General features: G+C 40.4%; 2 protein-coding genes across 5 annotated transcripts in view; both read right to left on the bottom strand.

Annotated features, from left to right (window-relative positions):
- wwp2 (WW domain containing E3 ubiquitin protein ligase 2) overlaps positions 1 to 13,108 on the bottom strand; it is a 61,324-nt gene extending 48,216 nt beyond the window's left edge. For 2 of the 4 annotated variants that reach the window (XM_003439412.5, XM_005449303.4), the window contains exons 1-5: positions 13,001 to 13,108; positions 9,763 to 9,844; positions 3,779 to 3,935; positions 3,342 to 3,463; positions 590 to 727 (exon numbers count right to left, since the gene is read on the bottom strand). In XM_003439412.5, coding sequence (XP_003439460.1) covers positions 590 to 727; positions 3,342 to 3,463; positions 3,779 to 3,935; positions 9,763 to 9,832 — 487 coding nt within the window. In that variant the 5' untranslated portion in view covers positions 9,833 to 9,844; positions 13,001 to 13,108. Of the gene's footprint in view, positions 1 to 589; positions 728 to 3,341; positions 3,464 to 3,778; positions 3,936 to 9,762; positions 9,845 to 10,198; positions 10,203 to 12,896; positions 12,921 to 13,000 lie in introns of those variants that run through there. The other 2 variants (XM_025909003.1, XM_025909002.1) reach the window with 2 other exon arrangements.
- Positions 13,109 to 14,134: 1,026 nt separating this feature from the next.
- Positions 14,135 to 25,183, bottom strand: LOC102081853 (diacylglycerol O-acyltransferase 1). The gene is made up of 18 exons (XM_005449301.4): positions 25,073 to 25,183; positions 23,631 to 23,815; positions 22,344 to 22,431; positions 22,214 to 22,254; positions 21,675 to 21,760; positions 21,480 to 21,532; positions 21,276 to 21,381; positions 19,645 to 19,740; positions 19,499 to 19,558; positions 19,319 to 19,422; positions 18,618 to 18,656; positions 17,501 to 17,542; positions 17,355 to 17,399; positions 17,150 to 17,259; positions 17,005 to 17,070; positions 16,830 to 16,917; positions 15,260 to 15,322; positions 14,135 to 14,990 (listed from the first exon to the last, which is right to left on the bottom strand). The coding sequence occupies exons 2-18, from the start codon at positions 23,759 to 23,761 to the stop codon at positions 14,787 to 14,789; spliced, it is 1,422 nt and encodes a 473-aa protein (XP_005449358.1). The 5' UTR covers positions 23,762 to 23,815; positions 25,073 to 25,183; the 3' UTR covers positions 14,135 to 14,786.
- Between the last annotated feature and the right edge of the window lie 511 nt (positions 25,184 to 25,694).

Raw genomic sequence — 25,694 nt, 5'->3', positions numbered from 1 at the left:
GACAAAAAAAACTCCACTACACAACATGTCAACAGCAACTGTATTTAACCTGAGAGCAAAGAGGCCAAGAAGAAGCGATTTACACTATTTTGAACCCTTTTTCCAGCACTCATTACCAGGGCGGAGAGACACACAAGCATCTCACTGTACAGATATATGTGTGTGTGTGTGTGTGTGTGTGTGTGTGTGTGTGTGTGTTTGCTTTCTGGCAATGCTACGAAATATTACAGAGAAAGAGCAAGGGGAAAGAGGGAGAGGAGGAGAAAAGCTTTAACACTGCGGTGTATTCTGTACCAATAAGCTGTCTGGGCTTCTGTGGGAAACTGTGTGTGTATTCACTTTAATAAAGCTTGTCTGACGGGTGTAAGCTTTGCCATGCACTTCTGTGTGCTTCTCCAAGGCTACATGTTCGACGGAGAGTTTTCTTTGAATGTGCTGCATGTTATTTCATTGTTAGATTGTGCACGTTGCAGCTGTGAGACAAATCTTCACATCTGTGGTGTGACTGCTTTGCGATGTGCTTTTCTGGTCATTTCTGTGCGATTAACCTTGTGTGTGCGCGTGCGTGAGAGATAAAGGCAGGACTCACTGTCTGCTGCCGTGCTGCCATTGGGCAGCGAGCCCAGATCAACAACCATGCCGTCCAGACAGACGTTGAGCTCGCCTCCTGCTACAACCGAGCCTTTGTTCTCCGTCTGCAGCACCAGACTCAGCTGGACGTTCTCCACTAGAGGGAGGAAGAATGACAGACATACAGAGAAAGAGGGGATGAGTGACTGAGAAGGCAGAGGAACAAAGGAAACTGGACATCCTCTGTTATTGCTCTAACAGAGGAAAACAGCGTGAAGTTACCGAATACCAAAAGGATTGTTTTCCAGAGATGTCGTCCCCATTTCACTTGGAAAATATTCTGCATGTTAACAGATATACAGAAGGTCTGACTGATCCCCTCACACTTCCAACATGTAAAGTTGTTTTTAACTGTAGTATTTACATGAGGTAAGACGTCTAGCTGCCAGATAAAGTTCCACACTGCACGTGTGCACTGAATCTGCCCACAGCTTCCTGCTTGGCTCAGAGGCTTTGTTTTCACATCCACTTTGTTTTTGTTTTTGGGGGGGTTAAATGGTTTAAATGCTCAAACCATTTCAAAGTTAGAGAGGTAAGACTAACATGGTTTGGACATGAGGAAAAAAAGAGGAAGATCTCAAAGGAGGTTCATGGATGTATTAAAAGAGGACATGCAGAGTGGTTGGTGTGACAGCGGAGGATGCGAGGGATGAAGGCAAAACAAAATCCTGTTTTCAATGTTTTCTATAAGATATTTAAGTTAAAGTTACACATTTCAGCTTTATTTCATTTTAAATTAGATGAAGGGTTTAGGCTTTAAGAATTAAAACTCTTTAGTATGTACCGCTCCCTTTTTCAAAGGATAGGTGTGGCATTTCTTCATCATTAAGCTTCCATCGTATCTGGAAGCTGTTGCTGTGAATCCAAAACACAGCTGCAGTTGAAGTACAACTCAAAAACCGTTGATCCTCAGACTTCAAAAATAAGTCCATCGGATATAACAGGAACATCGGTGGACACAATGAGGAGCTTGGCAACATAAAGACCCTGACAACCAAAGAAAAGAGAAAAGTGGTGCATAATCACGGGATCCTTTTTACGGTAAAATGTCTTCAGAACACGCAGCCAAGCACACAACACTCTCCAGGAGGTAGGCTTAATACCATCTACGTTTAAGATAAAGACCGTAACGGGAAGTAGGCAGTAAACAAGCGTCTATCAGGCTCTGAAACACAAATGCCAAATTGGATTTTGCCTAAAAACTGTCTACAAAGTTATCTGTACAGATGAGAGCATGACAAAGCACCTAAAGTATAAATGTGTTTATAAATATTTTCAGTTGTTCAATTACATCTAAGAAGACCATGTATAAGATAAAAAATGTCTGCAATAATGTGTCCTGTGATATTTTTGTTAGAGAGTGGGTACATCTTTTAAGATGAGTAGCATAGAAAAGTTCACGCTCTGCAGTTTGAATGTGCAGGCTCCAGCACGAGACGCCTAAGGCCGTTGCATCCTAGTGCTCAACCTACCCCAACACAGGATAAGAGATCAAGATAAGCAAGATCCATCAAGTATGGCACCATCTTAGACATACTTACTTTACAGTCTTATAACTCTAAGACTCTAAAGTCTCAGAGTTATAAGAAAGTCTGACTCAGTCAAATATGCAGGGGTAAAGAATATTAAATGTTTACAGGACTTATTTAGCAGTAACTGTCAAGCCAAAAGTTACAGAACACTGAAATCTTTTCCAAGGCGTTTATAACAAAGTTAAGCTTAGCTGGCAATGTGCCACCATCACTGAGGCTACTGAAGAGGCACTGTTAACAATAGTTATGCACATTCTTACTTTGAAAGTAAAAAGAAAATTCAGGTGTTGTGCCAGTTACACATCTGCATGTCTTACTTTACTAAGTGCCTCTGAGTGGATGGAAACCACAGGCATGTGAATAGGCTCTGGCACCCTTGGTGTTACTTAGCACATCGTTCTTTAAAAGAAACAACTTATTCTGTAAGCTTGAGTATTTTCAGTTTTTTGCAGAATCTGCTGGTGATAAAGAAAGTTTTTTATTAGTATGGTGAGCTTCTATCAAAGTGGGATTAGATAAGCAGCAACAGCCTGATTCTGAAATAACTGAGAACTTCCAATGCTACAAAGAAAATTGAGAAAAATTAAAATTCTATATATTTTTTTGCAAAGCCTCGGCCACTGCGTGTGATTTTTAAGGTTATTTTATCTAATCTAACTACTGCACATGGATTTGGAGTCGGCATTTTAGTCTCAGAGTTTATGATTCAGCAGCCTCTCTCTGACCGTGTCTGTCGTGTATTTACAGCAATATTTTCCAATTTCCTTCATAGTGGTTGGTTGTGGCTTACATGATGATGTAATGAAGTCTCTGGAAGACACAGATTCTTTCTGTGTATGAATATATATGTCCTGTATCCAGACTGTAAATTCCTTATACTGCTAATAATTTTGGTTCCGAAGAGGCTTTGGACTTTGCATCCAAGGAAATTCACCAGGACTGTAATAAAAATGTCCAAGAGCAATTTTTAGGTATTTCATTTACTCAAAGTAATATAGAGAAAATTTATATAACTTTTTCTTTAAAAAAAAAAAATCAAATAGCCAGGAAAAAACACAACGAGGAAAAATGCACAAACCTCTGTTAAGTAAGGTAGAAAAACACGTACAGCAAAATTGTGCTCGACACGCGTGGTCACTCCAAACTGTGTGTGTGTGTGTGTGTCTGTTTTTTTCTTACTCTTGCCATCGTGCGAGCGCAGCGTGTCCAGCAGGTCTATGGTTGCGCTGCCCAGTAGCTCCTTTCTCAGGGTGTGGCAGCTCCACAGCTTTAGATCCAGACGACTCTGTGGCGTCACATTACTGCAGAACGGCATGAAAAATACATCAGCTACAAATGCTTCTGCTTACAGCAGCTGCATTTTATTATTGCATCCTGCTCCTCATCGTCTTTAGCGACGGTGCGCAAGTTCTACCTCAGGAAAAATGTTTTAAATAAGCTGTCGGGAAACAAGTAGAAATTTCACTTAAATTTTTGCCGTGTTAGAGCACTACCATGACAGCGATACAGTCCAAACGCTGTCAGATGCATGCAGTTAATTTAATGTTCTATTGAGCTGTTTTAACAATAAAACCCTGGGTCTCATGAGAGCCCGAGTGTGTGTGGTGCTCACTCACAGGGTGAGGTCTTCGTTCCACTGCAGCTCGAGGTGCCCGCTACGTTTGCCTGTTTTTTTGGTTTCACTGGTGAGGCCGTCTGCAGTCACCTCAACGAAGGAGCTGAGCCGAGAGTGCCGGTTCGGCAGCTTTGGGGACTGGGGCTTCGCTGACACCACTGCAAACACACACACACACACATAAAGCATGTAGCGTAACAGATGCACACATCTGTGGTTGTGACAAAACCTCTGCCACCAGAGCAGCAGTGCTGTCATTTGTGGCAACAAAGGGCAATAAATGTTAACATAAGAGAAGCATTTCTTTTTTTCATTGACGTTTAATTGACTGACAGCTGCAGCTGTGATAAGAAAGAGTCGAAGCTGACCAGATCCTTACGTGGAAAACGACAGTCTAATCACACTAAGGAATTTTAGTTCACCTTTAGAATGCTTTATTAATCCCTTTACTTTATTTGGTCACAGTTACTCCAAGACAGCAAGAACAGCAACTACCTAAATTATATTAAATAATAAAATATATTACAAAGTTACAAGATGTAACAAAATAGCTTTAATAAATAAAAAGAGCTCTAATTACAAATATTCCAGTATATTACAAAAAACTTTCCAGCATTGTCCTCATCTTGGACAAGATCCGCCTCTCCGACAACACCTTAAGGGAGTCCAGCTCCATCACCACAATGTTACTGCCCTTGTGGATCAGTTCATTGAGCCTGCTGTCCCAGCATGCAACAGCATAGAGGATGACACTAGCCACAACAGACTCATGTAAAATCCCGAGCGTGTCCAACAGATGAAAAAAAGGCCCTAGAAAATACAAACGGCTCTGACCCTTCCTGTAGGCAAAACCAGCCATTTTTATTTATTTATTTTGAAATGAGACCCGACTGGTGATTGTATATATACAGTTTCTTCATCCAGGTGACCATGGTAACTAAAGCTAATGCAGCAATGCTTCCAAAATAACTGGCCAAATAAGTGTTTGTAGGAGTGTTAAGATGGCTGCCAAGAGGCGATGCGTACATATAGGATTCTGGAACAATCCTGATTTTTAAGAGACTGTTTTCTATTTATTATGTAATAATGTGAAGCAACACAGCGGTCTACGATGGTGTTGTAGACTCGATACAAGGGGTTTGTCTGTGGATGTGAGGGTTTGTGGTTGACCATCTCTCTGAGTTTGCTCACTGATGCACTGGTGACCTCCTGGTGTACACTACCGTTCATATTAGGTCACATGGAATTAACTTCAGCACCACCGAGAACCAAAGACAAATAAATGGTTCAGTAAGTGGACAAATGTTACAGTGTACTACAACACCCTAACAGAAACTCCTTGGAGTGTGTATACTCCTGCATGTATACTGGCTGTTGTGAGTATTTTGTTACACGCTGTGTGTCACGGCCTGTTCAGGATGGATTTGAAGTACAGGAGTGTATCAGACAAATACAAACTTTGCCCTCTAGTGGAAGAAAGAAAAACACCTGCAGTGTCGTTTTCATTTATTTAATTTCATGGCACTTGGAAAAAGAATTAACTGACCACAATAAAGCCTTCATGTTAAAAATAAACACATGACAATGACAGTGACAATGACACTGGAGGGCAGAGTTCACTGGGGGGGGGACATTGTACTCTTTACTTATGCAGCATTTAAGGTGGAATGAGTATTTGAAAGTAAAGAAACTTTTTGCATTCACTGATTTAAAGCCTCTTTTTTTTTGGAGTGGGGTAGAAGTGTACATCCGGACTTTGGCGAGCTCAGAGGCTTGGAATTCTTGCAGGCCTGCTGAGACTCTTGTAATCGCATGTATCGGTCCTTTGAGGAGCTGATTTCTTCACACTGAATCACAGAATCACAAGATTGCAAACTAAGGACATGCTGACTAGCAGCGTCTCACAGAGTGCCTCTGATCAGGACTACCGACTGAAAGAATAAATGTGACAGATTTTTTAAAAAAAGAGAGAGAGAGGGGGGTTTCCATCTGTAGTTCTTCCTTTGCAGTGAGACCTTAGCAGATCCACACTGGCAGCAACATGTTGATGACCTCAGATCTTCTGAACATCTGGCATAACAGAATGTGACTTATGTGAAGCTCTCCAGAAACAGGGAGGAAGTGACACGGGGAGGTGGGAGGTGTGCCAGAAATGGAAGAACTGAAGTAAATTTCAATAGTGTGGGAGGAGGTGGGAGAGGTGGAGGAGTGGTAGACAGCCTTTGAGAGCAGTTCGGTAAATAAAAAGGTGAGTCAGTGTTCATATGACCAAACCTGTGGTTATGACTCTGTGCCGTTCAAAGACATATAATTAAGGAAAAAAGTCCCAATGAACTTTTTTTTGTCTCTTTAAAGATAAGGTGCCGGAAAATTCATTTTATTCCCAGCAGACGCAAGTAATTCATGCAAAAACAAAAAGTGAGTCAATCACCTTATAGCTTCATGTTAAAATATTACAGCATAGTACAAAGAAAAATTTTTTACAGGTGGATGTATGGACGCTAGTTTCCATCAGTAAAAAAAGAAACAAAAAATGCTATGCTATGCCTAATTCAGATCTGCCGATCAGGAAGCTCTAAAGGTACGTCATTTCTTTACTACCCAGAAGGAGAAGGAGAAGGCGTCGGCTATCCAGCAGTTCAACATGAACACAGTGACTCCATATCCATGCAGTTATCACTCACTGAAGGCATTCAAACCTCACACACCTTGCGCTAGTTTGTTCACATTTGCTCACTACCTAAGTTTGAGTGTCTAAGCATTTGAGCCATTTGTTTACAGGCAACAACAAAACAACATCTCTGATTAGCAAAGCTAACTCGAAGGTTCGAGTTACGGATGGGTTTTTTTCCTCAGTGGTGGAGACACAGTCTTTTGTTCAATATTTATTAACAGGTATGTGTGTCTGTGCATTATACAGTTTATGTATAAACTCGTTAAATTTGCTCATGTCAGGTTCTAAAACAAACTAACCTAAACATACAGACTTCAAAATGCTCAGGTCATATATCTTTATATCAGGTCTATGATACAAACTCATATTAAAAGGTAAAAACTACTGTTACTGTGATGTTTTCATCCTTTTGACCATTTCAAGTGTTGGATGATTAAACCAAGCAGGACTCTGACACTGTTGTCAACTAAATCGATTTTTGGAATGACATTGAATGCCTTCTCAAACACATGAACTAAACCTTCGGAAAATTAATACAGAAAAAAAAATGTTTTAAAAAAATCTCTGCATTGACACAGTTACTATGGTAACTTATGCTGGACACATGACCAATGAAATCTCTCAGCTGATGTGTCCAAAACACCCTTTTTACGCACAGAGCCTGAAGCAGAAAGCCTGGAGTAGTAAACAAGGTTGTGTTGAAGGTAGCACACTCATCTGGTCACCTTAACACTACATCTGCTATCCACATGTGATGATGAGAGTCTCTGCCATTGTCTGTGTAAAGCCCTCTATAACTACACAGTTAAGCTCATAAGTATTTGGACGATAACACAATGTTTGCGCTTTTGTTTTTCTACACCACCGCAGAGGAGTTTCAATCAATGGAGATGTTTCTGAAGTGCAGACTTTCAGCTTTAATTCAAGGGCTTTCACAAAAGCATTGGTCATTTAAGAATTACAGCCATTTTCTGAGGCTCAAAAATTATTGGACTAACAATTTTAAATTCAACCATATTTGACGGAACTCCTTTGCAGTCACTGAGTATCTGAAGGCTAGAGCCCGTGGACATCACCAAATGCTTTTGCAGTTTGCTTTGAGTCATTATACATTTGCATTGTGAAGCACTGTGTGATCAAGTCTGCAGCATTTGTCTGAATCTGAGCAGAGACTATAACCCTGTACACTTCATCCTTATATTTCTATTAGTAGCTACAACATCAGTTAACAGCAGTGACGCGGCTCCACTGGCAGCCACACATTCCCGCTGTCTCCAGCATGTTGTCGCTTCCTGACATTCTGATAAAAGTTCATCTTGGTTTCAAATGTCCAAAGATTTATTTTTTTACAGGACTTTCTGGGTTCTTTTAATGTCTTCTGGTAAAGTTTAATATAGTCATACGGTTCTCGGGAATAACTCTGCCATCATGCACTTTGTTTTCTGTGATATTTCAGGTCTTCTGGTGCTGCCCAGCTGGCCAGGGCATTTAGTCTTTTTAATAAGAGCTTATTTGTCCACTCTCAAAGATTTTGCCGTCTCTCGGACAGTTTTATTTTGGGTTTTCAAACATCAACATCATTTGCATCAACATCTCTTTGGTCCTCCAGTGAAAAACCACCAACACCTCAAATCAAAATATTTTATGTGCCACAGAAAAACAAAGAAACAGGCCTCACCTGTCCACCAAACTGCTTGTTAGAGAACCAATTCACTTCTTAAAGAGTAGGATTACTGACGAGAGTTTTAAAACGTTCTTTTTATTCCATAATTTTTTGTTTGTTAGACGTTAAAGCAATTTCAAAGTCACAGACAATGTCACATTAAAACCCTGGCAGCTTTGCTGAAGCTGCGAGCCCTCCTGCTGTCTCAGTTGTTTGAGGTGAGAACACAAAAAGTCTATCACAGCCATCTACAGCGAATCTTTTTTTCCCCCCCCGACTCCTGCAATTAATAATCAAGTGAACATGATCTATAACCAAAAGGCTTCCTCTATTCTCCAAGTCAGTGTCAGGTCATCATTTGGTTCGGTTTCTCCTACATTAATGCATAAAACTAACAAAACATCATCAAATTAAATCTAATCAAATGAGATTTAATTAGTGGGAGATCACTGTCATTCTACAGGTTAAAGTAGACCGTATCTATATTTTCCTTGATTGTCGCACGTACAGATCAGGATTTTAAATATGTGATATTTTCAATTACAAATCAGATTTGTGAAAATGAAAATCCATCAGTAGATGTGGCATTTACATTGATGCATGAGCCAGCTGCGATGTAGGTGTTCAGCTGATGAGCTGAGAGGTGTTGGACTGCATAACTGCCTGGATGGATCAAAATTATTATTCATTTATTTAAACCATGGAAGGAAAACGCTGCAGTGCAATGTAATCTCATCCAACGAACCAAGCTGTGAGCTAAGTGAACTGTAAACTTTGTGGTCGTAACATTTTAGCAAACAGTCCAACAAACTAAAAAGGAGAGAAACCTAAGGGTGTGTGGATTGTTCCCCTCATTTCCTGTTTTATTTTCTAACAGCTGTTTGTCTTCATCTTTAGTTATTTCCATTTCCACCTCCTCTCCAACAGCGAATTACACACCTACACACCTACAGGTAAAACCCCCAGTTTCCCTTCGTTTCTTGCCAGGTCACCTTTGTACTCCTGGCAGTTAACACCTCTGGGCACGTCTCAGGTTTTCCAGGTAATTTCTTAGTGCAGGTTTGTCCTCTTTGTGGTTTGTTTAAGTGCTTCTCTGTTTAAATTTTTGCCTTTTGTGTTTACATTGTGCTGAACCCTGGACTGACATGAGGTTAGGGATTTTTTGGGACCTAACTTTGGCATCTTGCAGTTGGATCTTCGTCTCTGTACTGAATCCTGGCAGGAAGATAATATTGCATTACATTACAGATGCAAATCCTCCCTTATCGCACTTTATAAGTCAACTTTTATGTCAGGTAGCGACCGACGCTGCTTTTCTCAAGTCAGCAAGCTAAAAAACAAATATTTGTTTGCACAACAGCGAGTACAGCCCCGCGTCACTAAATTGACCTCTCCAAAGCTGGTCGCAGTTCATCATTCATGGTTTCACAACCAAAACAGCACAACTTCAAACAGAAAGGGCATAGTCACATTATGAAATATATTTATGGGTGATAATATACTGCCTTATGCTTGGAGAAGGGATAGCCAGATAAAGAGATAAAAAACACAGAAGTACCTGTACCACACTTCTTCTGTTTGCGCTATGAACATTTTTGTCTGTGTGAGCAATAAAGTAGAGAAAAAAAAAAAAAAAAATCACAATTACCTTTCAAGGTCAACTGAGACTTCTCAGTGGTCTGGGCACTGCCAGGTCTGCTCACGCTGGCAGCTGCCATGACATCACAGCTCTGTAACACAATCACAAACACACAAAATATTACAATATACTGTCACTGCCTCCCAATGAGGTGTGTGTTGGGAGATACCGCTCCTCTATGCAAAAAAAAATATTGTGGTGGAGGCAGAATTTTACTGTATTAGATGGTAAATCTGGAGCAAGAGGTGGATGACATAGCTTGATTTACGTGCAGTGTCTTGAACGACAATCTTGAAAGCAAAGCAAGTTGTCTCATATTATTTTAACGTCATCAGCATAACATAACCCCTCCTTCAGACAGAAAAGCATAAAACTCCCACCACACTGCACCTCCAGTCCTTAAACACTCACTCCAGGGGACTGATAAGTGACGTTGCCTAAACACCTTTTGCAGCATTAGAGAGAAAGCTTGCTGGGCTAACCTAATTCAACGGGGCAAAACATCATGACATGCAATCACGCATCACTTATAACTCCACAGTTACAAAATTTCCACTAACAGAAGGGAACTCTGAGTCTTTTAAATGACTGGAGAGGTCGTATCACCACTTTCACCAGCAGCAGAGAGAGACACATGATAAACAGGAAGCAGCAGAATACAGGTGGAGTTCTTCCACCCACAGCAACAGGTACCAGGTGATGATAGTAACGGGTGTTTTTCCTCAAGACACGACAATTTATGCCAAAACATCTGGAAGAAAACATCCAAATGGAGTTTGTTTCAAAGCAGCTGTGCAAACATTAAGGCCAATGAGCCCGATGTTTACTTTAAAAACTGTGGCGTTAGATCCAAGTCATAAGTGGGACTCAATGACTCCCTACAGCCAAATATCCACCTTCTCTTAACACAGCAAAAAGCTTATTTTGTTGCTTTAGTTATGTGACTTTATTTTATTTTTATGGTCACATTAAAACACTCAAAAACAGACATTACAGATACTTAACTCAGCAGTCAGCTCAGATATTTTAATGACCACCCAAGTATACACACCGACTTGTTTCAGCATTTTCTAATATGATGCTTCCCCCACTAACTGGCTCAGACTTCACTGCCATTCAGCTGTTCCCACAAAAAGGATCTCTCGCTACAGCTGGATGGTCTGCTGCTCTCTCCTGGACTCCACCTGGCAAAGGTAGTTCTACTGCTGTAAAGATCTGCTGAAGAGCCACTTTAACCACAAGCTACACCCTATAGCTCACCAAGCGTACAGAGCAAACAGGGCCTGCCGTCTCCAGCTCCAGTCCAAGATAGTGGAGGTGGATCTCAATTGAGGCAGCCTATTTGATCCCTCTGTTATTTATTTTTGACAAGGTACTGAAAAAATTAGAATTAGGGAAACTGCTTTTTGCAAGCACACGCACACGCACACACACACACACACACACACACACAGATTCCCCTCCATGCCACAAACAGAAATCAGTAGGACACTATATTCTGCTATATTCTGGCAGAAGCCATGAGACACTTTAAAACTATACAAAAGGCCCATGCATGCAAAAATAATATAGAGTGAGACAGGTAGATTCTTGCTGGTTAACACGTGTGCACATACTTGTTCTCCTCTCTGATCACACTGCCAGAAACACTAAATCACAGCACATTCACTGGGAATTCAGCTGTATTTAAATACAGTACATATGAACTCAGACATCAGGAGGGAAGATCCACAGACCCAGGCTACACTAAGGAGTCCTCTCACATCATCAACATGAATGAACAGCTTTTACAGGCACATTTTTGCACAATTCATGGATGCTGTAGTAATGTTCACTTCCCCTGGTGTGATTACAAACCTTGTTTCACTATTGTAACTAAACCGGATTGTTTTCATGTACATGCAGATTGCAAGGGCTTTAACAACACTCAGGAAATTAAAGGGTGAATCACTATATTATTTATAGGCGAGATTACCTACCCCAAGTTGGAGCTTGTCTGAACTATTTTATACACTCTCTGAGTGTGATCTGTAAGACACTAACTACTTATCACAACACTGGAGTACAAAGTATATAACGCTGATTAAAGGTGTACTGAGTAGCCTGTCCTAATGAATTTACATTAAAAGCCTGAAGTTGTTCTCCCTGTAATATTAAGTAAAAGCCATGACTTTCATCAAACCCCAACAACATCACCTTGAGCAAAGTCAGAGCACCCTGCTGAATTTAAAGCACTGCAAAGACAATCCAGAGCAAGTCTGGACTCTGCTCTGAAGGTGTGCTGATACTGATCTGTACTCTATGCATCAAGGAATTAAAATTAAATTAAACATAAAACCCCGATTCTAACACTGCTCTGCGGAGGGGACCCTCATTTTGAAGGTGACATGCTGCAGGCACTGCAACCGAAACCAAGACAAAAACCAGCCAGAGGTGACCCGGTCTGAGTCAGAGTGACTAACCGGGTGTTGGATTGCCAGAATATCCACCTGAGGTCTGTCTCAAGGCTGCAGATAAACAGACGAGAGCTACCAAAACAAAAAGCGCACAGCATCCTCCGTCAACCTTGTGAAAGAAGCTGGAGGCTGCGCAGCGTTTCTTGGCCGCTGTGAGCTGTCTGAACTTCTCAAGAACCGAGAGAGGTTTAAACGACCCTGACAAACTCTTTTATCGCTGCCGTATAAAATACCTTTGGCTGCTGCGCACACAATACAAACGCGGAAGGTGATCAAGCTTTGTATGCATCACCGTCAACGACAGACGACCAAAACGCTAACGCTTCTGGTCATGTTTTCAAAATAAAATTTCCTGTTTCGTTTTGTTTGAATTTGTTTGCGTTGAGAGTGCGGAGAAAAAAAACAGCAAATTAATCCTTTTATCAGCAAGATGAAACTGGCGAAGGTGATCTTCTTCTATTGAAAAACAAAAAAGTATTAGAGACTCACAATTTATACACTGATCTTTAAGAATCTGAATATTTCAGCCGAACTCTAGTCGCATTTATTTCGAAAAGAAAGCCAGCACACTTCCGCTTTGACGCAACTAAATTCAGCCAGTTTACCTAAAAGAAGCTAATAGCTAGCCAGCGAGCTTCTTGGTGGGATTTTATAAAAGGACATGCGGATAAAACCCGTTCTAATCACCTGACAGCAACTAAAGCCTCGCCCACAGCCTCACGGTTCTCCTCAGGCCACGGTACACGTATTGACACGATATAGTTTAGGCTTAGGTGTGATCCTGGACGTACCTTTTTCAGCTGTGCTCCGCCGCTATCGCTAGTGAACTTTCATTTCCGCCTCAGTGACAGTATCACGTGACCTAGGGTATGGCGTTCTCATTGCACAAAGGATTGTGGGTCGAAAACAATAATAAACAGCCCACACAATTACCTTAAATCACCTTCAATCAGTGAAAAACAAACAAACAAATGTGAATTTATCAATAAGTTTCATTTTTCGTACAAAGCCTCATATACAACGAACATGGCTGAATCAGGCTGAATATATATATATATATATATATATATATATATATATATATATATATATATATATATATACATACATATATTATGGCCTCTTGCTTTCTTACAAACCATGAAAAATTATTAAAATATGGCATGAGGAAAGCATACCCCTACTTTTTAATAAATTTGTGTATCTCTATGTAGTTTACATCTTTATCTAAGCTCTGAATGATCCCTGGTTTGATCCCAGGAGGAGACACAAAACCCTAATCTTACTGAAAAAATATGAAGTTTGTTCGAGGTCAAATGCTTAGCCAACCTTCTTACTCATGTCCCCCACATCCTAGTATGTTGTTATGAAGTTTGAAGACGATCCTTAACAAATTGTGGGTAATATAAAGCTTTTAGTGATTTTTACATTTGGTGGGACCTTGACCTTGACCCAATTTTTTTACCACAATTAAATCAGCTTGAGCTGTTTTTGGCATCTACCGTCTCCCAAAATTGAAAATAATATCTTGAAACTGCATGAAAAGTTATAAGTTTGAAAATTTTATTTTCTGTACATTACCCCAACTCCCACTCTCCTCCTTCAACTGTAAATATCCTGATTGATTAACAAACTGTTTAAACCTGTACTGTTTAAGTTTGCACTTTGAGTCCACCTGCTTTCACTTGCATCCATGACAGATGGTAAGTGCATTTGAAAGGTCTGGGGAACCAGCTAACGGGAGCAGTGAGTATCTGCGCAAGTGGGAATTTGTAACTGTGTCCTTCAGCAGCAGGCGGCAAGTGAGCAGGTAATTTTAGTGTTGAACAGGCTGTATTCCTTTCAGATGGCAAATGTTAATCCACAACAGAACCTCCCGAGAAGAGGAACCTGATGGGAATGTTGATATATGCATCTAGGATCTAGGACAAGGAGATGAGATGAGGCTAAGCAACTCAGATGGCTTTATTTGAAAATGATAGCCTGAACAAGTAACAATCAGAGGGGTATACTACAAACAAAATTCAACAGCGCCAGTCTATCTTTGTGTTAGCTGCCTCGACAAAACCTAAAACCTCAGTCAGAGATAACAAGTATCATGATGGAAGTTATAAACTTTCTGTTGAACTTCGCTTTCTGCTTTGGATTCTGTGCACACTCACATAAGAAAAGGCAGTCTGTGGTTCTTGTGATTCGGTAAACTTATATAAATGAAGGCCTCTTAACCACACGTTGATGTGGCGGTGTCCTAGCAGCAACCTTGATTACAGCAGGAATGGTCACATCAGGAAGACCTTTACAAACTGATTGCAGCTGAGTCACCACCTCACTTTGCTGTCCACATTCAGAAAGCATGAATGAACAAATTTAAATAAAGAAACCTTAAATAGTCATTTATTCCAATATTATCAGCATGATGTGTATGCATAGTAGCATAACTCAGGTTTGGTGTACACAGAATAATATGTATTGCTAAAGTGGAACGTCAGGCATGTGCAGCGTTGCCTCACAGATGAATTCTCAGTCCAGTCATAAATGCAAAAGTGTAGGAATATCTGCTAGACTGCCTTCACTCAGTCAGTGAAGCTGCAGGAAAACTCTCCGCTCTGATGTCAGTGGCGACTGTGACGGGCGATGCTGACGGTTAATGTGGAGGCTGACGTAGTGGTCGTGAAAGTAAGTGGTCACAGCTAGAGGAGGGCCCAGCAGCAGGAACAGCCACACTAAACCGTTGCCATAGTTTCCCTGGAAATAGTTCTGGAGGAATACCGCAACCAAGAGCTGCAAAGAGAAGGCATGGTGTCAGCTCAAGACATGCCCCGATTATAGCAACACAGTGCATTGTGTTAGGTGTGGAAGGCCAAAAACAATAAAGTGGATCAGGTTTAATTAATAGGATTAAGATTTCACCGTGTAATCTATGTCTCCATTTAAAGCCTTTTTGCATTTGTTTATAGAGTGTTAAATAAAAGGGTATAGAATGTATCCATGAATGATTAAGTTGGATCCCCACACAGCAGCTGCTGCTGCCACTGGTGGAATAATCTCACCTCAAACACCATCATGAGGAAGATCCACAGACGGCAGCTATGCAGGGGCAGAGCAATCATATACTGTGTAGGAGAAAGAAGAGAACCATCACAGCTCATTAGTGCTGTAAGTTTATCCAGAGGTGCCAGCTTAATTCTATTGCATAGAAGTGGGCTGCAGTTCAATCCTAATCTCAAATCTCTTTTCCTTTTCCCCAGTGGGAGAAAAAAATCATGAAGTCAAGAAAAAATGTGAAGTCTGACTACACTCCAGAAACCAAACTACCTAATAAAGTGACGGTGGATGTCACTGACGTGGGTCAGCTGTGGTGAAACTACAATGTCCCACTGATGGACTACAAAAACTCATCTCAGACTGACTGCTCTGTGTGTTTCGTGCAGCTTGTAGGTTATAAACATGGTCATAAATCTCACTTAATTACCAATGTTGGAATGTTTACATTCACCAGTCACAACCCTACAGTCCGCTCATTTTCTCGTGTATAGAAGATAATCCATTTTCAGTTAAGATAAGATAAGAAGAACTTGAGCATACACATGCTAAATGCAGCAAGAGAACCAGAGGAACAGAGGAATAAAGATATACAATAATATACAATAAGAATGGTAGGATGCAGTAATTTACAGTAGTATACAATAGAATAGTGCAAATATAATATCACATAACTCTAACAAAATGGCAATATAACTATTTCAGTAAAATAAATAACATAACAATCAGTGCAGGTGATTATAAAAAAAGTGACATAGTATTGTGCAATGAATAAAAAGAGAGTAGCAGCGTATGATGGGGGAATGAAACAAACATTCAATTACATACTGTTAAGTAATATTGCACAATCAGAATGAGAACAAAATAACATTGATATTAATCCTAAGAAATGTCACCCTTTTATAAAAGTCTTTCAGCATCTGTCACTGATGTAAAGTCAGTTCATAAGAATCCTAAAGGCCAGAAATAGTTTTACAGCGAAAACTTAACCGAAGTGTGAAAACAGATATTTTTAAATCTGAAAACATGAGTTCAGCAAGTCTAAAATAGTTCCACATTTACTTTTAGCTTCACATGGGACACAAACCAAAGTTTCTGGGGCTAAAGGTCAATGTTTGGTCCTTGAAAGGTCACCTGCAATCATGGAGTATATGAGATCATTCAGAGGTAACTTCTGGGTCGGAAATGGGAAGAAATGCTGAAGTCCCTTAAACCTGCATTCTGGTTAATGACCAGCAGGGGTAGCCACTGGATGTTGATTCCCCTTTACAGTGTCTCTGGCCAGTTCTGCACAAACTTAGTCTGAACGTTATTAAATTGCTGTAACTTATGCTAGATTCCCCGTTTATTAAATACTAGATTTGTGGGACTAAATTCAATAAAGCCAAGGCCCTGACGTTCAAGCCCTACGCTCTATGGTTGCAATGATGGTCCTCTAACACCTTAAATATGATACTGTAGACCAGTAAGGTAAGAATCAGATGCTGCCATAAGCAATGGTGCAATGTATCCTGTGCCAAAGGAGCTAAGGAAGCATTAAAAGCCCCTTTCCAAAGATGTCAGAAGAATGGACTGTACCTCACAAAGGGCAGCAGACATCAGGAAAACCAGCAACTCAGCATGTGATGGGGAAACATTCCTCTCCACCAGACGAGTGTAGATGTGTCTTTTTATGCATAAAAAGAAAAACATGTAAGCAAAAAAACCCCATGTCAAACATTCAAGCACACAGACCAAAAAATGTTGATAATACCTGTGACACCACCTCTGAAAGGGAATATTCCAGTTCTTCCAGAAAGCAATCAAAGTTGTAGCGTTCCTGTAGATAAAATATAAACTGCATTGATCCTGAGATGCAAAATTAACACAAATTACAGTAAATGTTCTGTACAACTGACCACCAGTCTCCATAAAAATGGCGATCACCAAAGCGCAGCAGTTCTGCGCAGAAGTTCAGGTAGGAATGAGTCAAAAAGAAGAAGAGGAGCCAGAGGAAGTGGGTCGGTGCCTGACAAGAAAGTATGTGTTAGCAATGCCAATATGTCACACATACAAACTCTTATCTCTAAGAATCATGGACCAAGGACAAAAAAAGTCACTAACCACCAGTCCCACGAGATGCTCCACCCTCGTAGTGATGGCCATGCTCTGGATAAATGTATACAACGAGAAAGAAGGGTGGACTCAGCAGGGGTGGGAGCTGCCCTTGTTTTAATGAGCACACTTTAGAAGGATCATGTTTCACTTACAGAGAATGAGATTTCTGATCTCTGGAAGATGGGTTCAATCCACTAGAAGGAAACAAAGGATTCAAGAATCATGAAATTCAACTTGGTTCTTGAAGATAATCGTCATTGATTTCCATGACTCCCTACTCCATGAAACACCAGCTGAAGATTTTACGCATTTATAGACAGGACATTAAAATCACTGAGAGGTGAATCAAATGCACTGATGTCTCTTTGGTTCCTCTTTGAGGAACACGATAAAGAGTCAAGACCCCGTTTTCTAAACTCCCGAGGTCATAGCCCAGTGCATCAATCCAACAAGCCTGCTCGACGCCCTGTGCACAAAGGCTCGTGGGACCAACGAGTGGATTGCAAATGCAAAAAAGGGATCCATGCTCTTCATGTGTGCATTTTTATGTACGTGATGAGAGATTATAGCCAGGTTCTTGGTGTTATACTACAGAATGAGGACACATAACAAAACATGTATCAGCAGAGTACATTTAATAGCATATGTCATCATCAGTGCTACGCTTAATTCACACATACCCCCCAAATCAACCTCCAGAGTGAAACATGCTCTCACAGCCGTGCAATCCCAGACTCCCTGAAAGGTCTGCACATAAAAGCAGTGATACTAAGTAGGGCTGCCACGATTAGTCGACTAGTCACGATTACGTCGACTATTAAAATCGTCGACGACTAATTTAATAGTCGACGCGTCGTTTGAAGCTTTGTAAGATCCCAAAAGACGCAGGAATAAGTAGTAGTATTTAAGAGTGTAATAACGGACTGAAACAGAAGATGGCAGCACTGCATGTACAAGGATGCCAGCTGCCGTTAAACCCCGAAGAAGAAGAAACTGTGTTCCAGAATTCATAGCGCGGCCCAGCGCAGTTGTCAACAATGGCGGCAGCTAGTTAGTTTTAATATTACAATTATTATTCTTTCTGGGTCACAAAATAAACGTTTAACATATTTTCAGGTGTACATTTTACGTCCAATGGATGCATGATCTGATTAGTCGACTAATCGCAAAAATAATCGGTGACTAGTCGACTATCAAAATAATCGTTTGTGGCAGCCCTAATACTAAGCTACTGTATAACAAAGAAAGGACTTCAGTGATCTGCTGTACCTGCTGCACAATGCCAACCATGATCTGGACAACCACCACCTAAAAACAGAACATTATGTTTTATTGTCCCATGTAGTGTGTGCACAATAATTTTATATTTTGTTTAAAAAATACATTCTACAAAAAAAGACAAATATTCAACACGTGATTTAATGTGGCATAGAAAACAAATCTTAGCTGTCGGGACTTAAAAATGTAATAGCTAAGTCTTTATGTTTCAAATTCTCTCCAACAATAGAGAATTTAACAGGAGAAAAGATAGACAAGACAGGAACAAGGAGCAGAAGAGACTACAATAACCTGATAAAAGCTGTTTTTTTTTTCAAAAAAAGATCAAAGAATTGACAATCAAAAAAAGAAAAAAGAAAAACAAGGATTCATATTAGGAAGAGTCACACTGACATTAGCAGGCACACAGAAAATCCCCTATGAAGTGTCACAGCATTACAAATATAGTAATCCTGATTAAAGGTTCAAAGATGATTACAGGTCCTGAAGCTATCCAAGAAAAAGTTTTGTGAGCTCTCGTTTTGTTACCATGTCAACAGAGGATGAAGACCGCCATGGAGCACTCAATTCTAGACTTGTAAAGAGAAAACTGAGTCATCCATATTAGTGCTATTAATCCTTTTTAGTTTTTCTATTCTCCTCTCTCATAGAACAATACTGTGTAAAAATAATGACACCAGTGTTCAGCTCACCATTTCTAGCAGCCTGTGAAGCAGCTTGTTAATGCGGACCTTAGGAGAGCAGGGGAAGCCTCTCTGAAAGCACAGAGTGGGGGCGAGGAGGAAATAATAGAGCTCTGAGAAAATAAAGACAGAGTTAAAAATGCTGAAACATCACTTTGAGTCACTAAAAAGAAATGAAGCAGGTGTTACCTCTGAATGTCAGATGCTCATTGTGGTGTTTCTGTGATGCAGGTCCATTCTGATCTTTCTCTAAAAAAAAAAACAGAAGCAAAAAGCTGTAGCAGCTGTTGTTCTTCTGAGGTGGGATCAATAAAAAGTTTAGAGTTGACAGATACCTAAATGAGCCAGACGATACCAACGATTAGTTTCCTGGTACGAATAAAGCTTCATCCCCAGAATAGTGTAGAACAAGAGAGAGAAAAATGCTCCACCTGGTGGACAAAGCATAAACGTGCTTTTCAGACAATGAGACGTACACATGGAAGTCCTGGTTTATTTTCACACCTTATGCCAGGCATCATTGGTTCCACCAGTTCTACAGTCAGTAGTCAAACTATCTGCTGTAAATAAAGGTGTGTCTCATATGATATACAGCTGCCAGCGGTGATGTAAAAAAAAATTGATATCTTCTCTTTTCCACAGAATCTATCTGGAGAACAATTCCTCTTTGCTGGCAGTGCATTCTAATTGGACCAAACAACACACCAGCTGTTTGAGGAGAACTGCAAATAACGTAAACTCACCAGCCACTATGTTAGGTAAACCTGCTCATTAACGCAAATATCTTATTTGCCAATCACATGGCACCACAATGCATTTAAGCATGGTCATGATGGACTACCAAAGTTCAAACAGAGCATCAGGATGAGGAAGAAAGGTTATTTAAGTGAGTTTGAATGCGGCACTGTTGTTGGTTCCACGCAGGCCTGTCTGAGTATTTAAAAAAGAGCTGGTCTTCTTACTGGGATTTTCCCACACAATTATCTCTATGGTTTACAGAAAATAGTTAAAAAAAAGAGAAAATATCTAGCGAGCTGCAGGTGAGTTGAAAATGCTTGTTTGTTGGTGTAGAGTTGATGAGCAGTTGGGAAAGCAGCCACCCAACTGCTCATAACAACCAAGCTTTGCAGAAGAGCATCTCTGACATCACAATATGTTAACCTTGAAGCAGAAGACCACATCAGGTGCTACTCCTGTCAGCTAACAACAGGAATTCGAGGCTAAAGTCCTACTGGCTCATCAATAAAAGACTTGAAAAATGTTGCCTGGTCTGATGAGTCTCAATCTTTGCTGCCATATTCAGATGGTAGGTCAGACTTTGGCGTAAACTTAATGAAAGCACGTATTATTCCTGCTTATATGAATGGTTCAGGCTAGTTGGCATAATGATGTGAGGGATATTTTTTTGCAAACTTTTGGGCCCCTTAGTACCAACAGAGCATCATTCAAACACCACAGCTTACCCGAGTATTCTTGCTGACGGTGTTAATCCCTTTATGACCACAGTCATCTTCTGACGGCTGCAGGATAATGTACCATCACAAAGTTCAAACCATCTCAAACTGGATTATGTGAGTTCGCTCTAGTGAAATGACCTCCACAGTCACTGGATCTCAATCCAACAGAGCACCTTGGTTCTGCCACAGGTCTCCTTCTTATTTAAGGGAGCTTTTCCTTCCCACTGTTGCCAAAGCACTTGCACATGGGGTGGTCAAATGATTGTTGGGGTTTCCTCTGTTTTATTTGTATTATTGTATGGCTTATAAAGTGCTTTGAGGCAACTGTTGGGATTTTTGTGGTATATAAATAAAACTGAATTGGATTAAATTCAATGTCAACATGGATCAAAATCTGATCTGAATCTGTTTCCTGGTATACTTAATGAAGTGGCCGATGACTGTATTTTATAAGGGAACTCAAATCTATCGGTCTGATTACAGTAAATATGATGCAGGTTTAAAGTTACCTGTTGACATTGCAGGCTCATGTACGATGACAGCAGCAGGAAATAGAACCAGCAGCCCCAGATTAGTAAGGTGTAAACGATGAGCGTTGGAGAGAGACAGCATTGCCTGACAAACAAAGATTTGTTATTTTTTCTGTGTCAAAAAGTCCCTCTCTGGAAGGATACATCCTTTCACATCTAAAAGAGAAAATAATAAGCTCTCACCTTTTCCTGGGATCTCTCCAGAAGCAAAGCTATCAGAGCAAACGTGTTGGCAGCTGGGAAAATAAAACATTCGTTCATTCACAGCAACAAGTGTGCTGCTGGAGCCACCTATTCTCTCTACTCTAAAGTAATCCTCTATCATTCAGGATGTGTTTGTTTCTCTGCCACAGTCCTACAGATACCAATGGTTCTCACCCAGAATGAGGATGACTGACGGCCAGTTGCAGTTGTCCTCAATCAGATGACCCAAAACCTTTTTGACATCTATCAAAAATCCATGTCTGTTAGGAAGAGGAAAACAAAGTCAGCTTTAGTTATAATAGCACGAGTAAACAGAGAGCAGGGATGCATTTAAACTGGATAAAATACTGCAATGAATAGAAATTCATTGAAATTCATGAATAGAAATTCAAAAGATGTGTTAATATGTTCATGTGACACATTCAGTGTGGCGGTTCTCCTCACAAATTACCATCCAAAAGGCTTCTAGATTCAGAGTGTGTTGTGTTGTTGTGAGGCGCAGTGCTTGTGCTTTACCGTTTCTTCCACTAAATGTGCCTGCAGATTCCCAGCATAGGAGTAAAGCATGGGAGGTTTACTAAACATGAAACCTTAATGGTTTTCAAAAAAGCAAGCCTGTTTGTAAGTGAAGGGTTTGTTTTATAAATGGATGTGAAGTCCACCCAATCTGAAAATTCAAACCAAAAACCAGGACAGCAGCTATTTATACTCACTGTATGAAATTCTCCAAGAACAGGTGAGCATGAGTCAGGACCTTAGAAAATCAGAATGACAGCCTTTTTATAACTCAATAAAATCTTAAATGTATTTCCACAAATGAGAAGGCAGGGCTGAGAAACTAACCAGCAGGATGATGATCCAGTTGAGGATGCCTCTGTATCCGGTAAAGCTGCTGTTAGAGCTCAGCAGAGAGTCTTGGATGCTGTGGCAGCTGCACAAAAACACATTTTCATCTTCATCAGGCTTATTTTTTTATTTTTTACTGTAAATATTATCCTGTTAGCTCTAATATGACTGCATCGCAAAAACATTCCAGGTCTCCTCCAGCGGTAAACAAATGGAAAACCACTCAGCTGATGCTTTTTTGTTGGTTATACGAGGCCCTGGGATATAAAGAAACTAAATATGTCTACATCTGAATGTGTGTTTAATATATTTTAGCCCAAATTCAGATGATTTTACATTAAAAGTGACACTCAAGAGTCTGAAGATGGTTTGCTATTCATTAACTGTTCTACACAATTTCGTAATGATGGTGCGAAATAAGTATTTAACATGATGATCTCTGTGTAGTTATGAAACAGGCTGTTTTGGCTCTACGATGGGCCACAAAGACCACACGGTACAAAAACACGATGTCAGAGAGGTCGGTGTAGGTTCTCAGACATCCAGCTCATGGTAGTCTCAGAGCTTGAAAAGTTTTTTTAGTGGGATTTGTCCCTTAGGAGGTGCTCGTTGACCCAATATTAATCAGATGCACCACCACACGAGCCAAGGTGTAAAAAAAGGCGTAGATCTTTACCACCAGAGGTTTTGGGTGAAACCGCTGTGAGACCTTGCCTGCCCTATTGTGTGACCTTTTGAGGTCACCTGACACAAGATGTGAGTTGGTGTTGAAGCACCTGGGAAGGGATCTGAAGACCTCATCATAGGTGTCTGATAGTTGTTATCCACCACCAAAGTTCACATTTTGGACCATGAAGAGAGCTAGTTTAACCAATCACCTTCTTTTGAAGCTTTTAAGATGTAGGAGAGGGTTTTTGAAGCTGTGTGTGAGATTAGAGCTTCAGAGTTAGATGTCCACGCCTGCTGTAATGTGTGTCGTTACTTGTTCACCAAGATGTCAAGTAATATTCCTCAGTAAATGCATCTATGTTTCACGCTATCCTCCTGAACAGTTATTTCTGCACAATGACAGCCAGGTCTGATGGGTTCTGTGAGGTTTTCTTGGAGTTTATATGATGCCTTCATGTATATAAAATACAGTAAAAAGTCTACTCTCATGTCAATGCATTCATAATTTCTTATTTCTTCTTTTTATTATTTGAGTAAAATATGTGAACACTTCATCTGCTGTTGAGGACATACATCTGCCACATGGAGACACGATGAAGGCAGCAGAGAGCTTACCAGAGCAAAGATGCATAGGGGTGTTCTTCTTCACTGGTTAGATCAAATGTAGAAAAGGAAGTGCTACCACAGAGGCTTATACCGTCTTCTTCGACTGAGGAGGAAGAGAACCTCTTCCTCATCGAAGCCATCTTCAACTCTAAGGATCAGTCCACCGAGGTGGAGGTCACAGATGTTTGAGTCCACTTTAAGAGTCAGAAAACAAATTTATTTAACTCTCACATATCACATTCTCTTATCAGATACTTGATTTGAAATATTAAGATGATCAAAGAATAACATCAATATTACATAGTGTCATATTTTTTAATTTGAATTTTATGCAAGAAATAAAGTGTAGACCAAACTCTGCAAATTCCTGTCAAGATGATCGCACACTGCTTAAATAATATCAAAGTTTTTATTCTATTCTATCCTAAGTCTGGGTCTGAGGAGGCCAGGCCATCATTGATAGTGTTCCATTGGGTGCTTTTCTATCCAGTTATGCTTTTACTGCATTTGCAGTGTGTTTGGGATCACTGTCATGCTAAAGAATAAAAACATTTGCCAGTCAGATGTTTTCCAGATGCTATTCCATGGTGGATTTAAATGTAATGGTACATTTCTGCCTTCATAATTCCATCAGTGTTCTCCAACACGACTGGCTGAAATGGAGCTCAAACCAAGACAGAGCCTCCACTGTGCTTTACAGATGGCTGTGCACACTCACTGTTGGGCTTCTATTTTGAACTCTTCCATACACAAAAAAATTCAGATTTCCTGTTTCATTGAGACAGGTGTCCCTTAACAGCCACCCTTCCTGTGCAGTTTCCTCAAAGTTTTTGAATTCTGAGATATGATTGACTCCAGAATTTTGCACAGTTGTCTACTGTACTTGTTAAAAATTTCTGCAAAGATTTATTGTCTTTGTCTTAATCTTTGTAATGCTGAGACAATGAGGCTGTAGGTTGTGCAAAAAATAAGAGCGCATCATCAGATCATTTAAATGCAAACTGCATCTTCTTTGAAAAGAATTCCAACCAAATCGCTGTAGTGGATTACCAGTTTGGTGTTTTATCGCTTGTATACGCGGGTGAACATTAAGAGAAACCTTTAGCCTTTAACCGAGCTTTAAGTTCAATTTGTGCAAATTCGGCAAGCATACAAACTATTATGAAGCGATTTATTTAATAAGAGATTAGACTTTAATTGTCCTTTCTCCCTTAAACGACCCGTTGTCGCAGGTATGTTATGCTTAAAAGCCAAGAGGTTACATTTTTCTGTTGCTGCTAGGTAGATAAAATGTACGCCGAATTAAATAGCTGCCCGAAATACATTATTCAGTCTAACCTACTCGTTTTACAACCACTGCAACACCGGGTGCTAACAAGTGAAACTTTAAATTTCTGCAAATCCTAAAGAAGCTCGGTGTGACCTTCTGAAGCGAAAGAAAAACGTCCTACCGCGTCATCCTCCGCGTGCAGCATCCTTCCTACCAGGTCCACATCTCAGAGCATCCGCCGCCTGTCAGCTGACTGCCCGACAGAGAGCTTCTCTGACCTCTGAGCCCTCTGAGGTCTATTCAATTCAATTCAATTCAATTTTATTTATATAGCGCCAAATCACAACAAAAGTCGCCTCAAGGCGCTTTATATTGTACAGTAGATAGCACAATAATAAATACAGAGAAAAGCCCAACAATCATATGACCCCCTATGAGCAAGCACTTTGGCGACAGTGGGAAGGAAAAACTCCCTTTTAACAGGAAGAAACCTCCGGCAGAACCAGGCTCAGGGAGGGGCGGCCATCTGCTGCGACCGGTTGGGGTGAAGAAGGAAAACAGGATAAAGACATGCTGTGGAAGAGAGACAGAGATTAATAACAGATATGATTCGATGCAGAGAGGTCTATTAACACATAGTGAGTGAGAAAGGTGAGTGGAAGGGAAAAACTCAATGCATCATGGGAATCCCCGGCAGCCTACGTCTATTGCAGCATAACTAAGGGAGGATTCAGGGTCACCTGGTCCAGCCCTAACTATATGCTTTAGCAAAAAGGAAAGTTTTAAGCCTAATCTTGAAAGTA

Source organism: Oreochromis niloticus, linkage group LG7 (assembly GCF_001858045.2).
Source record: "Oreochromis niloticus isolate F11D_XX linkage group LG7, O_niloticus_UMD_NMBU, whole genome shotgun sequence".
Taxonomy (NCBI): Eukaryota; Metazoa; Chordata; class Actinopteri; order Cichliformes; family Cichlidae; genus Oreochromis; species Oreochromis niloticus.
The sequence above is the reverse complement of the archived record's forward strand: the minus strand, read 5'-3'. Positions and strand labels throughout refer to the sequence as shown.